General features: G+C 35.8%; 1 protein-coding gene across 1 annotated transcript; it reads right to left on the reverse strand.

The window, feature by feature from the left end:
* Window positions 1-2,093: 2,093 nt before the first annotated feature.
* On the reverse strand, window positions 2,094-3,674 carry LOC113330371. Its single transcript, XM_026577186.1, has 3 exons — window positions 3,428-3,674; window positions 2,688-3,326; window positions 2,094-2,536 (listed from the first exon to the last, which is right to left on the reverse strand). Exons 2-3 carry the CDS (start codon window positions 3,206-3,208, stop codon window positions 2,473-2,475), a joined length of 585 nt encoding a protein of 194 aa, XP_026432971.1. The 5' UTR covers window positions 3,209-3,326; window positions 3,428-3,674; the 3' UTR covers window positions 2,094-2,472.
* Window positions 3,675-16,910: the final 13,236 nt, after the last annotated feature.

Genomic DNA, 16,910 nt, shown 5'->3' on the forward strand with positions numbered 1-16,910 from the left:
TTATGAGCTTACACCAATTTTCCAAAGGGGATGAAAAACGTGTAGCACTCATGAACCTTTTATTTATAGTAAAAGGTCACTTGGAAGCTACGCAAAGCTATTTTACTTTTTCAAGACTCTCCTAATTTTGGGAGTCTTTCCTAAGTTACAACTCTTGCCAAAATAATTAATTAGCAAATATTGTATTTATGTGAATAAATCACATGTGAATATTGGATTAATAGCCATATTGCCTAGACAAGGAAACATCACCAACTTGACCAAAAATGCCTTTTAGTCACGTAATTGGGCCCAAATCCGTGAACCGTTACAAGCAGTCCATGGATTGTTTTCTACTAACGAACTGTAACAATTACAACAACACTTATAATTGTTACTTTAATAAATCACTCATAACTTCATCGTTATAACTCGGAATTGAGTGATTCTTGGCCCGTTGAATTCGAAAGCTCATTCACTATAACATGAGAAACTTTCAAGGGATAAAGGTTATTGTCACAAAAGTCGTGGCTCAAATAACCTCGAGTATATATATACATAAATGTACATTAACCGTCATCGAAAGTGTTCCATAGAGTGAGCATTTGTTTCGATAGATTATAAAGGTAGAATTGAACAAGAATCCAAACGAAATCAATTACCGCATACCTTTGCTGAAGAAGTCCTTGTTGATGTCTTCTTGTAATCTTCAGTCTTCATCCTTAAGAATAATTCTTCTTAGACCTAATCTAGTCCGAAACTATCTTTAGTATACTAAATCAAGAATACATTTTGGCAACTAAAATTGACAACTAACTTGACATACCAACGCTAGTGGGTTCAACCGAGCAATGCTCTAACAATAAGTAAGAAAGACATCAATAAGGATAGGAGATATTCAACAAGGATAGAGAATCAATCACTCAATAATTAGTCCATATACGCTTAGGTTGTTTAGGGTATGCAGATGGATTCAGGGTATGTATGGCCTTTTCTCCACCCAACTAATATGTCTTTGATTGTTTAGGTTGTATTGTTATTTATACTGTTTCTACTTGAATAGGACTGTCGATTGATGTTTCTCGTTAAAGTAGATTAGTATTGAGTTAGAAATCTTATTCCATGTCTAAACTAAATCAGCATTCTGACCGAGACTGATAACGTTTTATGGCTACAGGACTGCAAATCATACAAAATGGATAGGGGAATTCCATAGCAAACAAGACTTCATTGATGTTGTTGAGGTACGTTGCTTTAGTGATAGTACTCAACTGTAGATATAGGTGCTCTTTATTATGCATAGTCACCACGCATTCGTTAATTGGACCACACTGTGACTAGAATTACTTGACCTTGGTTAGAATTTTCAGATAGTTTGATATTTTATTTTTTTTCAGTTTAAACTTTGGGTTTGGTATGTGGAGGCTGAGATTCAATTTGTTATTTGTGCAGGCAATATTTAGGGGGCTATGAAAGGTAAATTGATTATGAGTTGCCCTCTTCCACTTGAAAGAATACCTAGATTCCAACTGCTATTCAAGAACGTGTGATGGTTTGTGAAGTCGTAGTACTGCGGAAAGATTTCTTACGTGTTCTGAATTAGTCCTTCTAAGCACCCCTCGCCTGTGAGTTTTGTCTGTAACTGAGGTAACCTTGGAACTGCTCGGACATAAAATCATCTTTCATTGATGTTTATGTATACATATGATGTTTATGTATACATATGATATCTCAAAAGAACACTAATATCAAATGAAAGTATAGATCCATTATAATGGAATTCAATTTGTGTTTGGTGTCGTATTTTTCTTTTGGAACTCATTTTTGTGTTTGTTATTGTATTTTTCTTTTTCGTTTTTGGTAATAAATGGAACAGGCAAGATTTGTTGTGGGAGTAAACAAGTTCAGGATCAGGAGCAACTCATTCTCTTTTCGGATTAGTTTTAAGGCAAGTGGACCTCCCACTACAAGGATGGTCCTACCCAATTGCAGATCCCTCTTTCGGGAAGAAGAAAAGCAATCTTCATAATAATCCATTAAGCAAATGCTTTTTAAAAAGTGAAGTTTCTCAGAACTTTACCTTCTCCCACTACTCAATCCTCACTCCTCAGGTATAGCTCGCCATTATTGTTAACCGCAATAAAAATCTAGTAGTTAAAATATTCTAGGTTGAACAATAAAAATGACACTGTAACACATGAGTAGTAGAAAGACATTACATGCACAAATTTGAAGTCTCCATAGGAGGACCTAACCTACGTAAACAAAAACATCAAACCGAAAAACTTAAATTCATGTTTAAGGCTCTCCAGAAGTATATTCGTGATTCCACTTTTTCTCATTCAAGGATCACTCGGAAGCAGGTAAAACTATGTAATGTGAATTAATTTTGTTTGTTTATTATATACAACACTAGGCAGTATCAAGGGGCCGGTAACGCCGCCCGGATTGGGATCTGCAAATGTCACCAGCAAGAATTCCCAATCCGTAGCTTCACATAATAGCACAAGTACAACCTCGCCGACTTTCCTCTTCACTGTCTGATGCACTCTCATCGCTGCACCCACATCAAAATGGAAAAAAAAAATGAGCAACAACATTTATAGCAGTATGTTGATATGATTCACAACAAGTTCTATAATGTTGACACTATTAGCAGGAAGAGACGCTTAAGGCGGGGGTTTAGTTGGAGATTGAAAGATTCTTACCTGACTTCAAATTCCCGGATTTCGGTCAGCTCTTTCCCACACGCATCTGTCCAATGTACTTTCTTCCCTCCAGAACTTTGATGAAGGCCGTTTCCATTTTGACCCATGTCATCTTCAGAAGCTGTTGGAGGATGATGATCAGAGGGCTTTCTCAAGCTACTCTTGAGATAAAAGACTTCAGTTTCCTGATCGGTGATATAGTTTACATTTTGATAAGATACAGGATATTTGTACTGAACAGGAGGTGAAGGAGGTTCTAATCCGGTAGAACTAGGACAGAAACAAACAAAGGATGTGCATCCACGAGACGACACACGATTTTTCTTGGAAGCCAGTTGAAGTTCAAGATATGCTGCTTCTTCTTGTTGTATCAGTTTGTACCGACTAGTCCAGGAGGTAGAAAGCTGTAATGGAACTTCTCCTTGGTTTTGTTGGTGGCCTAAAAAAATAAGAGCGAGACCGTTTCTATACCCAGAAGCTGAAGAGGAGAAGAAGCCTCCTCCTTCCACTGTTAGTAACATCAGTTTGTTTCATCACCAAAAAGATTTCCACATTACAAAGCCACCACTAGCACTGGTATGTGCTGATTGTTGAAGGTTAACTTTCCTAAGACCGATGAGCTGACGCTTCGACAAGAACCTGAACAAGAGATGGTAAGATATTTGTGCTATGATATAAACTGATAAGAACCTGTAAATGGAATAAGAAATACATTTGAGAAACACAGTGTTGTTGAATACCGGGAGAAGTAGCAGAAGAAATCAGGTGGTTCAAGTTAGCTCCAAATTGAATTGTTTGAATAAATCAGCATCAGCATTCCCTTAGCTCAGTTAAGATCCAACTTTCAGGACAACCATAAAAAAAGAAACTTAAAAGTTAATCAACAGGCAGAAGAACTGGTAGAATGAACTGCTGTGGCTGGCTAGTATGTGTCTGAGAGTGATACGAACGAATAAATGTTGTGTGACTTGTGTCTGTAGATTTTAAAGAAGAAAACGAAACTTAATTATGAAATAAAATAATAGAAAAGAAAAGAGGGGATATAATTACACGACGGCGCATGATAGATATGGACCCATACTCTCGTGTTTTTTCTTTTCTTTTTTTTCCTTATCATATACAGTTTGCTTTCTAATTTCCAGATTCAATCTTCCTCCTGCAGTTTGTGGCTAATTTGATAAAAAGGTGCAGGTTGTCTAATTCTGAGAATAAGTGAGTTAGGATAGGGGAAAATACGGTTTAGTTCAAAAGTACAGTTTAGTCAAGTCCGAGTCAACTAGGTATAGATTAGTCCAAAATATGAAAAAAATACACTAATAATTTTTATTATTTACAATTTAGTTCAAATATTTACAGTTTAATCCACGGTGATTCATGATGATGTCGGCAATTTTAAATAATACATAAATAATTAAAAAATAATTTATCTTTCGAACCGCTCGTCCAAAATTCACAAACTTTATGTATTCGGAAAGCTCTTTCCGAAATCCACAAAAATAATACTCATATTACTATATAATTTTTATTTTTATTTTAAAATTCTAATTTACACTGTGTACAACTATGTATACCGATGTTAAATCCAGAAAATCCAACACACAGACCTACATAACACACAATATATCAATGAGGGTTCTGAAAAAATGTGCCAAAACGTCTTTAACGCTATCTATCTTTTGCGCACCCCCATCTGACAAAGGAAAAAATTGGAAAGAAAATGAGAGGTTCCGAACAAATGAGATACAAATGAAAAAGAAAAAAAAGTAAACCAACAATTGGAAAGAAAATGAGGGGTTCCGAACAAATGAGATACAAATGGAAAAGCAAATAAGTAGCGTCGAATGATAAATTTTATAGGCATAGTTTTACCTTGCACCGTGTTGCAGCATCTTGGACTGCAAGCGCAGCAACATAAGTTGGGGACTCATCTCTATCATTTTTGACCTTCGTGAAACCTTTAATTGAGATAAATAAAAAAGGTTGAGAACTTTGAGATACTAACAGATAATGTGTTTGTTCAATCTCTATAAGAAGACACGACACTCCAGACAACAATAACTTACTGTTTCCTTTAAGTTTTACACTTCAAACAAAAATATGATATGTTTTCCTTAAGGTTTCGCAATTGTAAACCAAAGAATTAGCCTGATTTGGATAAACCCAACCTAGAAGGATGAAAATTAGCCGGTGTAACAAAAGAATGGCCAACAAATATGTGCACGTCAATCACAGGTGTACAATCATGTGCACACTAACATTCAACAGGCGTACAGTTATGTGCACATTAACAATCAACATGCGTATAACTATTTGCAAATTAACGATCAACATGTGTACAAATATGTGCACGTCAACTAACATGTGTAAAACTATGTACACATTGACGATCAACAGGTATACAACTATGTGCACTTTAAATAACAGGTGTACAACTATGTGCACATCAAAGTCGACATGTGTACAATCATGTACACATTAAGAATCAACATGTGTACAACTATGTACACATTACCAATTCAATATCAAAAGAGCTGAAAGTTAGTTAAAACTCACCCCCAAGCAAGAAGAAGTAATTTCTGGTAGAAGATAGTTGACAACTCTGAATGAGCCTTCAGTCATGGACCATCATTCACATGCTTATAAACATTTAAAATCAACATGTGACATCAATTTACATTATCTCACATAACATATGCATAATACGACTAAATTGGAGGAAAAAAATGTAAATTAATAAATGGGCTATCATCCTTACGACTTATTTCTTTTCATCCAAACGGTATACACTTTTAACTACATGAAACAATGAACATAAGCATTTTTGTACTGGTCCATTGAATTAGACACATTTAGAGTGACACTATAGGCACATTTTGATGCTATAGTTCGCAAACTAAATACAAGCTAAGTGTTTTTAAGGCTGCACATGGGCCGGTACGGTCCTGGTTTCTTATGAACCCGGTACATGTACCTGGAGTTAACCGGTACCTGTAAAACCATTCTGTTTCTAGCCGGTACCGGGTTTTTACCTACAGTTTTGAGCAAAAAAGAAAACCCAATGAAGATGCAGTCACAATTGAATATATCAAGAGCTCAAGGCTGCACTAGATTGATCATAGTTGAACATATCGACCAAAAAATAAATAACCAAATCAATTAGCATGCCTGAGATAATGATGATCACATAATTCACACTTTAAAATTCCATTAGAAACAACCGCTAAATCAACTACCCTTCTCAGTTACAGCTTCCCTGCAACAACAACCCATCTCAATCTCATCAATGATACCAGTTCATCTCCTTCTCAGATTCCTTTTGTTGTGATATCTCAAACCCTAACTATCCACTAGCAAGAACGCCTTCTTCACCACCTCAAATAAAATTCCAGGACCATCTCAATTTCTCATCATCATTAATTAATAATTACACCAAAGCCTTACATATGATTGTACCATTTAATTCTCAGAAATTGAAGATTAATTAAAATCTCTAATTTTTCAATTAACAGCAAACCCCTAAATTTAGTATAAACCCTAAAAATTCTAACTTGTAAATACTTCAATTACAAATCGAAACATGATGATGTATGCGATATGAGCAAGAATAGGATTTGGGTTTCAAGACTTACTTGTTGAACCCTAAATCATTCAGATCGATTATGATTGATTAATTTCGGTTTTCATCTGTGATGCCTAAACTTGAAGAAGGAGAAGAACTAATTGATTTCTCTTAAATTAGTTGAAGAAGAAGGCGGTGGTGAAGAAGTGAACAATGTATTGGTTGGAACTTCGAGTGGTGTCGCTGTTCTTCAGACATGAGAAGACGAGTTAAACAGTTGATAGAATGATGATAGTCGATACTCTATATTACCTATATAGACACCTAATATTGATGGCTAAGATTAATATTCATCTACGGTTATTATTCACCGGTTATTTTGGTCTGGTATCTCCGGGAATTTTCTGAGAACCAGTACATGTACCTCTACCTACACCGGTTCTCTATTTGATTCACGTTCCCTGTACCCCCTTCGCCGGTACCGGTTCGGTTCCGACCTAATTTTTTTGGTTCTGGTCTGGTACACCGGTTCTTGTGCAACCTTAACTGTTATAACTCGAAGAAGAGAAATATACCTTTGTATGGAGATTTAAGAAGGAAATAACAGGAAGACAAATGCCAACACCAGCAAAATTGGACCAACACTAAACCCAACACCGCATCCAGCACCAACATAACCAATAACCTCAGGACCAAAACCAGTACCCCAGCCAACACCACATCCAATCCCTAATCATACCCAAAAATGCTCCAGTAGTTGGATGAACTGGATTCCATCTCTCATATCTCCTAAATAATCGCTTCATTATCACCAGGACCTACAAGCGAACAAAACAAAAATAATCCCATAATCAAACCTATATGCACATTAATGATCAACAGGTGTACAATTACGTACACAAATAAAAATCAACATGTGTACAATTATGTACACATTAAGAATCAACGCGTGTATAACTCTGTTGACATCAAAAACCTTAGCATCAACTAAGAAATTCATTTCAAAATTTAAAATACCTAAAAATGTAGGAACAATCCAAAGGAAATGAATCAATCTAAAATGTTGTAGAAGTATTCATGGTTACTAAAGGCGGGTACGTACCAATATTGCTAAAGAAATCAATCCATGGCTTTGAAGTCAGTACCACCAACACAAGGATTAGCACATATAAAGGTAAAACTAGAGCTCCAACCAAAGAATCTAGGAGAGAAGATTTGATATCTTGTGGTTATTGTTATTGATGCATGGAAAATGACGACCTAGGGAGTATGGAGTTGGCTAGATCTTCATTCATCTTCGCTGGAAGTCATGGCATATGTTATTCCTGGCATATCATTCAAGTTGTGCAACATGCAAATATAATGGAAAAATTAAACAAACATATATCAAAATAAAACACGAGACCCTTAATAACAAATCGAGATTTAGAATCTCTTATTCAACGTCATCCTTGGTCATGTGGTTGACACTTAGACAAATAGAGAACTAAATATCAGCAACCCAATCATGATGGAGTATCGATAGGAACTTATGTAAGGTGAAGGGATGAATAATGGAGTATGAAACTGGTCACAAAAGTAGAAAAAAAAGAGGGAGGTTCAACAACTTATCGAAATTTAAGATTGAAAAAAAGTCAATATGTATACAATTACGTACACATTAAGAATCAACATGTGTACAATTATGTGCACATTAACAATTCAATACAAAAATAGCTTAAAGTCAGATTTTATGTGAGACCTTCACTCAACACATATATTTTGGCACATCAAACTTAACTGCATATATAACAGTATCATGTAAGAGCAAAACAGAAAGAATCAAGAGTAGCTAAAGGGTCTTTCTGAATAAAACAAACATGCCAAACAGTGTAAATACGCGACACCCAATAAAATTAAGTAAACCAAATACAGTACATACACACAGAATTCCTAACATTTGACGATGCTTTCAATCAGAAAAACTAGAATATATGGAAAAGAATGGGTATGCAATAACCATTTTATATAGCTTAATCTAAGCTCGGTGTGCTCTAAAATTCGCGCATATACTCTACTACCACAAGTTGTACTCTCATTACTATCCACAAACCCCTATTAGAGTTGAATTCTTATAAAAGTCGTAGTACCGACCATCACACTCGGGATCATTTACTCTTATAAGATTCATGACACTAATTAGTCAGTAGTGGCAGTTGAAACAATGATCCAAATTGGATCATGAAATTATTAGAAAAAACACAGTAAGCTTAGCTCCATATTAATATTCTGAGATTAATTGTTTAGTTAGCCTATACAATATCAGCTCGCTGGATCATGTGAAATCATATTCATACATACTCATCCAAAGATATTTACTGTGTCGTAAACAAGAGTAAAATGTTTCTAAATGGACATCATCCAATTCTTAACTCAATTTTCACCCATATATAATTTCGAACAAACCATAGTCAAAACATTTCTACGAGCACTATACATGCACTATTAGTTTAACATTAAGTCCATACAAACCATTTTAAGAGATTTCATAGTGCATATTCAATTTAGTAGTTTAAGAGATATCCCACTAAATCAAAACTTATCTACTATAGATCCATTCTCAAGGGTAAGGAAAGCAATTAATTAATTCAAACCAAGGGGAAAAAGTAGTAAAGAGATTCAGACTAAAAAAATTTATCTCGATAATGAAATATGAAGTTATTAGCATGATTAATAGTGTAATTCGGTATAGATCACACATATCTACATGAAGTAATTAAGAAATCGAGAATGAAACTTACGGTGAACTCTTGGTGGATTTGTGAGGAGACTTTAAAATGAGATACAACATAGCTTAATTTGGAGAATTGCTTTGAATATTGACAAAAATGCGTGAAATGATCTGATTCCGAGAATTTAGAGTCAGACTCATTGTCATTAGGTTTTTGATTTGCTGTTGATTTCCGAATTGGAAAATTCGAATTGAACATTATAATAATCTCTGGATACTTCTGAGAATGTTGACGTCTCCGGCGCTTTAATCTCATTTCTTTTTACTCCGGCGATTTGAGATTGATTTTTCAATTCGAAAGAAGATTTAACAACGAAATATCTGAAACATTATCTCCTTGAATTTCCACCAATATTCTGTTATCGCCTCAAAATCATTCTATGTCTCTCTCTCAATCTCTCCTAATGCTAAATCTAAGATCTAAAAAAAGTCGTTCTTATTTTTGAATCTCTCGTAAGGGTAATTTTGGTACTGATTTTTTGAATCCGCACGAGTGTGGACTGACTCGATAAAATTTTGGACCAAATTGTCTGAGACGATTTTTTTTTGGACTAATGTACACCAGGACTGAGGAGGCTGGACTGAAAGTAAAAAGCCCAACTAATATGGGATTAAATGTTAATTTCTACTTAGGATATCTGGCTAGGTATAGGAGCTGGTATGCTCAATGGGAAATTGGTATGGTACCCCTTTATTTCAAAATTAATGATAAATAACCTTCCTAGTTTGAGGCGTAGGGTATTTATTTGAGACCTATTACTAAAAGACAAAAAAGGTCATTAAGAAGTAATCTCTAGAAACCTCTTATCTACATAGTTATGTTAATGGATAATATGTCCATATTCATTAGTGATGAATAATTAAGTTACTACTAGTTAAAATAATTAGTGTTTGAGTTTGATTATAATGTTAGGATTAGAGTAGAAATTAATTTCCTCTTCTAAGGTTTGGAAAAGAAGAAGAAATAGAGGGAAAAAAAGAAAAAACTAGGTTTGAGATTTTCTTAGAAAAATGGAACTTTGTAGTGATGATGAAGACTCTTGAAATGATGAAGAAGTGAGTGCATCATATGATCTTGATTTCGATCCTATCGATTTTGATTATTTATTGAGTGAACAAGAGCATGTCAACCAAAGCATGCTTGAGGATATTATTATAGCACAAGAACAACATTACCGGAAAGAAGAAGGTTATAATGCTTCCAATGGGCAGGCATGCGTTCTAACGATCGACAAACATGTATTTGCATGTTACAATCACCCAAAAGGGAAAAAAATATCAAAATTTTAACGCAGAATCAGTTTATTCGATAACACCACATAAAGAGATTTTGGGTAAAATCCCCAAATTAGGAACCACAATCGGTCATTGTTCATCACCATACAAACCGATTGTAGTACACTTTTGGCGCGATAGGTAGGTGATAAAAATCGGTTTTTGTTGGTGATGTATATATGCCGATTCCTTCACTTGACTATTTTCTAAAAACACACAAAGTTCACAATCGGGTTATTTACGTATATATGTAATCCAATTGTGGTGACGAAATGTTACAGGAAAATGAGAACATAAATCGGATTACATGTTACGCAACATGAACTGATTGTGAACTTTGGGATTTTTTCTATGAAATCCTCAATTCCTTAATCGGTTGATATCCTTATACATATAAACCGATTTCTCATAATCGGTTTTCTCGACTGTTACACATAAAGAAATTCTGAACCCTTAACTTGTTGATATATGTTGTAGATTGTTGAAGTGTTCGACAAAGATCAACCCGAACTCGTATCTCTATCGGGTCCTGATACCTCTCCCTTACACTGATTTGGCATGGAAAAATAGAAACGATTCAAAGCAATGGTTTGTGGACAAGGGCATAGAGACCAAATGTCTATTAGTTATAGGCCGTCATTGAAGCCGTGATCATGTGGAACTTGTATGTGGGAGAGGTGGAAAGCAAAAAAGTCACATGGAAAAGGACAAACCGTCTGTGAAGAAGACGACTAGGAAATACATTACTAAATCAAAGAAGCATGGCTTCCCATTTAAGATTATAATTAATAGACCTAACAATGTATACAAGCTCTATAGAGTGATGAATGGTTGTCATAATCACGATGATCCAGAATCTCTTATTGGACATTCTGTCGTTTGTGGATCGAAACCACATCAATTGGAGACGGTAAAGTCGATGAAAGCGTGTAAATCAATTGAAATCCTTAGGAAGATAAAGGAAGAGGATGATAAGAATAACTTGTCCATTATGAGGAAAATTTACGCCGCAAGAGAATCCTTAAGGAGGAGGCATGGGATGGTAGATCGGTCATGGAACAGTCTCGGTGGTTAGTCGATCAACGCGGATACACAATGAGAAAGCAAGTAGTCTAAGGAAAAGTGACTCGTATATTCTTGGCGCATCCGGAGATGATCAATTTGGCCCAATGTTTCTATCAAGTCTTGTTAATAAATTATACGTACAAAACAAACAAGTAAAACATGCCATTGTTAAACAGAAATTGCCACACTTTCGATAAGAAAACTTTCACGGTGGCATGGGGATTTATGGATCGGGAGAATGATGTGAGTTTTACTTGGATGTTAGATACGTTAAAGGAGATATACCATGGTGATCAAACTCCGAGGACCATAGTAACGGATAAGGACCAAGCAAATGAATGTCATAGGGGTAGTTTTCCCGGACGCTAAGTATTTTCTTTGCGCATGGCACATATAATGAAATATTAGAAGTAATTATAGGGGTCATATCCAAAAGCCAAAGCCACAAAAAGGTAATGCTCGTGAGAAGGCCGAAGATGAGCGCCTTCAGAAATTAACTCCAGAACAACGAGATGAGGAGAAAAAGAAAAGCAAAAAAGAATAACGAGAATGGGTTATTATGGAAGGATTTTCAATATCATTGGGATTTAATGGTACACTCAATGTCCGTAGCCGAGTTCGAGTCTTATTTGGAGAGTTTTATTGTGCTCTGGAAAAAAGGATTACAAGAAATGTGTAGTTTATTGCTTGAAGGAATTGTTGGATATGTACAAGGAAAAAAATTTGTATGCTTTCACCTACCAACATAGGCAGTACCAAAATGAAGGCAGTACCAGAATGAGGCGACAAGTATCACGGAAGGATCTCATGGACGTTTGAAGAGCTTGCTCAGAGGGAGTCAAAACAGTGTGGTTACGGTACAAGAAGCCATCCATGAATATACCAAGGATGATATCATCAAGATAACGACACAAATGGAAGAGAGTGAGATGAAAATCATGAGAAACTACAAGGATTACCATTGGTTGCTTAAAGATATAAATTATATGGTGTCTTATTGCAATCATTTCTATGATGAAGGATTAGAAATATTATGTGGATAACGAAATGGGGAGCTTGTATGTTCATTTGATGATGACAGTTTTGGGATTTCCATTTCGTCACATGATTGCGAGAAATGAACAAGGAATTCCGTTTGATATCATTTATCCGTTGTAGGAGCAACTAAGTTTCAAACCATCCCCAGGTGAATCTTCAACTGAATCCTTTATGGACACGGATATTGGAAGAGAAACAATCGAGAAATATGCAAAGAAGGATGGTTTTGCACGACAAGTTTTGATGCACGACTTGAGACTCTCCACTAAGCCCCATATGGTATTGGTTGGAGAACAGAGTTACCGCTGACGAGTAGACCACCTACCAATATGGATAGGAATGAAGAAAGGAAAGATTTTAAGGTGGCAATGAGTACCCAAAGAAACCCGACGATGAGTACCAAAAGAAACCTTTATCAACATGAATATGAAGATGCTAAATATGAAGAGGCACAAGTTTCAAAGAAAAGAGGTCGACCAAAAAAAGGAAAAAGTGTGACAAGTAGCGCACAAGTCAAGACAAATGATCCAATCGTTAATTCTCAAATTGAGCATGAAGAGGCACCGGTTAAGAGGGAAAGGGGTCGACCAAATAAGGGAGAAAGTGGGACAAGTAGTGCACATGTAGTCTGATCAAATGATCCAATTACTCATTCGCAACATGTGGATCCAATCACTCCTTCTCAAGAAAGTCAAGCGCCTACAATACATGAGGATCCAGACTATCTCATCGTTCATTCTCAAGAGAGTCAAGCGAGTACAAGACGAGTATCAAGGATACGTGCATGGAAAGGACAATCAAGAAAAATAGGTTCTATGGTGATTCTAAGGGCCGTTATAGGCGATGGAGCAACGCTTAGGGATAAACAAGGTAGACCCCATCTAACGTGTTACATCATATTCGAGGAGTATTAATCAAAACTTCCTGAAATCATTAAGCCATATATATTATCTACCGACGATGTGGATACAGATGGGAATTGTGGTTATCACGTTGCGTCGGAACAAATATGCAATATAAGTTTGGTGGACGATTAGAACCTAACCCAATGCCGATATTTTAGAAAGATGATGGCCTAAAGCCTACAAGATGACAAGGAATTTTACATTTCGATGATGAAGGAAGGAACAAGAAAAGACAAAGAAGTGAATTTTGATGAAATGGTTGGTAGTGTACAAGGGCCAAAGGGGGATGAACCAATTACCCAAGAGTATTGGATTAGTATGCCTCTATGTGGTCACTCCTGGCGGAAATGTGTGTTGTGTTGTTCATCTATTTGGTAAGGCAACATATTTTACATACGCACCGAAATACACCATTTGGGACGAATCGCTTAAGGATCGAAAAATTGTTTTATTCAACCATAAAAAGAATCATTATAACGGTCTTAGGCTACATGAAGATTGTCCATTTCCACCAGTGTTTAGGTTTCATGATAACTCGGAGCTCACCAAGGAATGGCTGAAAAAATACGAGCCTAACATGAAGCGTTAGAAATAATTGGTCGAGCTGAATCAAGTGAAGGGTCCCCGAGTGTTGGAATAAGCGTTTTCCTTTTGTTAAGAACACGAACTATCGGATACTTATATTTTGTCTGTTTCGTATATTTTATGTTGAAAATTGAACCAAGCTTAATGATAAAAGTGATTTGTCTTTTCTGGTTACGTTAAATTCATGAAATTTCTAAGACAACCGTTCTACTTATATGTTATTAAAGTCTGATTCTGAAGCTACTATTCTGCAGCTTTTTCAGAACCGAATTGTAGGGCATGAAATAAATACCGATTCTGAATTCAAATAGGAATCGGCTTACGCTGATGTCTCTATGAACTGATTCCGAAGAAATCTTGCCTGAGATTTCATTCAGAATCAGTCTAGTTAGTTTCAAATGTAATCCGAAATAAGTTACAAAAATATAGCCAACTTGTAATTCTACAATCGGATTACATCTAATCTAACATGCCTTGATTGTGGTTCATTTCCACTCTGCATAAACTCCTAATTTAGTATGTTGCAACGATAAACTAGCACGGTACTAGACTACCACATTGATTTTGTAATTGCATAAAATGAAATTTCTCTATTTCTTAGTGCTAGATTCAACTATCAATGCGGCTTTGAAATTATGAAATGGCTCTCCTCTCCATTTCATATAAGCATCCTGTGTTGCAAACCTGTCGTCTCTGTGCCTAGCGAGAAACTCGTTGTACTTGTAGCACAATTTCTTAACGTGAATCTTCCTTGAACAAACGTTTTCGGGACGATAACGATGGCATGGTTTCTTGTACTTACCACCATCTTTGGAACGAAAGGACCCGATGCAACTTGAATCCAAAATATACTCTCACGTTGGTGTCCTTCGGGATGATCCTTGACAATGTAATAATTTTTAATTAATTTGGTCTCTTCCTCAACATCCTTCAATCTATGCCTTAGTTGGAATTGGTATTCACCTCGTTTCTTTGCCTTGAGTACGTCTTCTTCTTCCATCGCAACATTTTATGATGACGTTGTAGTTAGTTTGCTTCTCTTAAGTATATCTTCAAATGAATTGGTAGTTGACGATGATGAAGTAGTTCGTTTGCATCTTCCCAGTATGTGTTCAAATGAATTGGTAGATGATGATGACGGATTTGACATCTTCGGATGAAATAATGACCAATGGAGAAAGATTTATTTGAATAAAATAGTGTACGATGGAGAAGAGGTTATGTTGTTTACATACATAAGGGACCAGCGACTATAATTTCAAAAAAGAAAAAGAAAAAGTCGTTTGCGGCAAAAATCGGAGTACATGTAGGCACGTATTGTCCGATTGTGAACTTGAAATTGTGAGAAATAGCCATCTTTTCATAATCGGATTATATATGAGGCACATAAAGATTCTTGATTTCTGTACACATCCAAGCTTGAATCCAGAATCGGTTTATGTGTACGTTATCGTAAATCGATTATAGTTGATGTTCATCACATCAACCCAGTATCGGTTTATATAGGTGTACTATAGAAATTGATTCCTTGTTACATCAAAAGAAAATGGTTTACGCTAATGCACATATAAACCGTTATAGTTGATTTTCAGAAAATTTTATGAAGAAATTTCAGAGATTCATGGTTAAATCATTGTTGAGTTTCTCTTAAAAAGAACGGATTGCGTTAACTCAATCAATCACTTGAATTGTTTGTTTTCGAATATTCTTTCAAAACCCAAAAAAAAAAGAGAACTCAGTTGTTGTTTGTGATTAGGGTTTAGATTTTGATATCGATGGAAATTGAAAAAAAAATGGATTTTAATTAAAGATTGGATTGTTAATTGACATGATTATGATTTTTGTATTTGTTTTAAATAATTAGAATTATTAAGGTTTGTTTAATGGGTAATTTAATATTTTAACGTATTTTCGACATCCCATATCCCCTTCTCTAGGTTGGTTGAAGAAAAATATAGGCTCAGATGAATATCCTCTCGGGCCTCAAATTATGAAGGATAAATAAGTATGCGATTTACGTCCCTACAACAACAACAGCAACAAAAAAATGTGACATTTAATTTAATAGATAGAAGGGCGATTTAGTTTGATCGTATCAGTTAGAAGATTATCGATACTAAAAAACAAGAGAGCATATCATATGGTTGAGAGGTCAGGTTGAACTGATTGCAGGTAGACCTAATTTTCTGACTAAGATTGACGACCCTGATGCCTCAGGTCTGCTTTTGGAGCCTTTTGTTTGTTGCTCTGAGTGTTAGGACCCCCCCAGCGAGCAGATCTTTTTTTTCTTTTTGAAGCACAGCAGATCTCTTTTGCTCATCAATAAACTAACTATATTTGATCCAGCAAAAAAGGATACAGGCTCTGGCAATTTCCTATTGACATTGGCAGGGAGGGCTCTGTGTTGCTTGGCATGCACATTTACAGAAACCGCCACACTCTTATTAGAGTATCCCCCTTTGAATCATTATTTTAGAGCAGATGATGAATCGCCTCATAATTACCTTTATAGATTTCATGTGATTCTCAAACAGGAGGAGGAGGTAGATTTCATGTGATTCTCTTTTCCTATTTTTCCTTTCTTCTTTCTCCATTCAGGGATTTTTAGAGTGGTGGACCCTGTAGAAAAATACTACTATTTCTTTTGGTATGCTTAAAACAATGAACACTCCCTTATAAAGTCACATTCATAAATAACTTGTCCTTTTAGTAATTTCAGCAAGAAAAATAAACGGAAATGCTATTTACCTCCCTATTCTCCACCTCCCTCTAATCTAAGCCCTACATCTCTATCGAGATCCGCATTCAGGTTCAGGTGGGATTCACCATTTCCTTAATATGGGGTTTAGATTGTAGGGAGGTGGATAATAGGGAGTTGAAAAATTAAAGTAGGGAGGTGGATAATAGGGAGGTGGATAATAGGGAGGTGGGATTCACCATCTCTATCGAGATCCGCATTGCCGAAAAATTAAAGTTCATTTCTAATAATTTGTAGCAAAATATTTAGCAAACTCGAATGCAATGTA

Source organism: Papaver somniferum, unplaced genomic scaffold (genome assembly GCF_003573695.1).
Source record: "Papaver somniferum cultivar HN1 unplaced genomic scaffold, ASM357369v1 unplaced-scaffold_118, whole genome shotgun sequence".
Taxonomy (NCBI): domain Eukaryota; kingdom Viridiplantae; phylum Streptophyta; class Magnoliopsida; order Ranunculales; family Papaveraceae; genus Papaver; species Papaver somniferum.

What these genes read in the sequence shown, in the direction of transcription:
- LOC113330371 (XM_026577186.1), bottom strand. Translation starts at nt 3,208, where the DNA reads ATGTTACTAACAGTGGAAGGAGGAGGCTTCTTCTCCTCTTCAGCTTCT. An exon ending in ATCCGGGAATTTGAAGTCAG is followed by an intron (nt 2,537 to 2,687) that starts GTAAGAATCTTT and finishes ATGTGGGTGCAG; the next exon opens with CGATGAGAGTGCATCAGACA.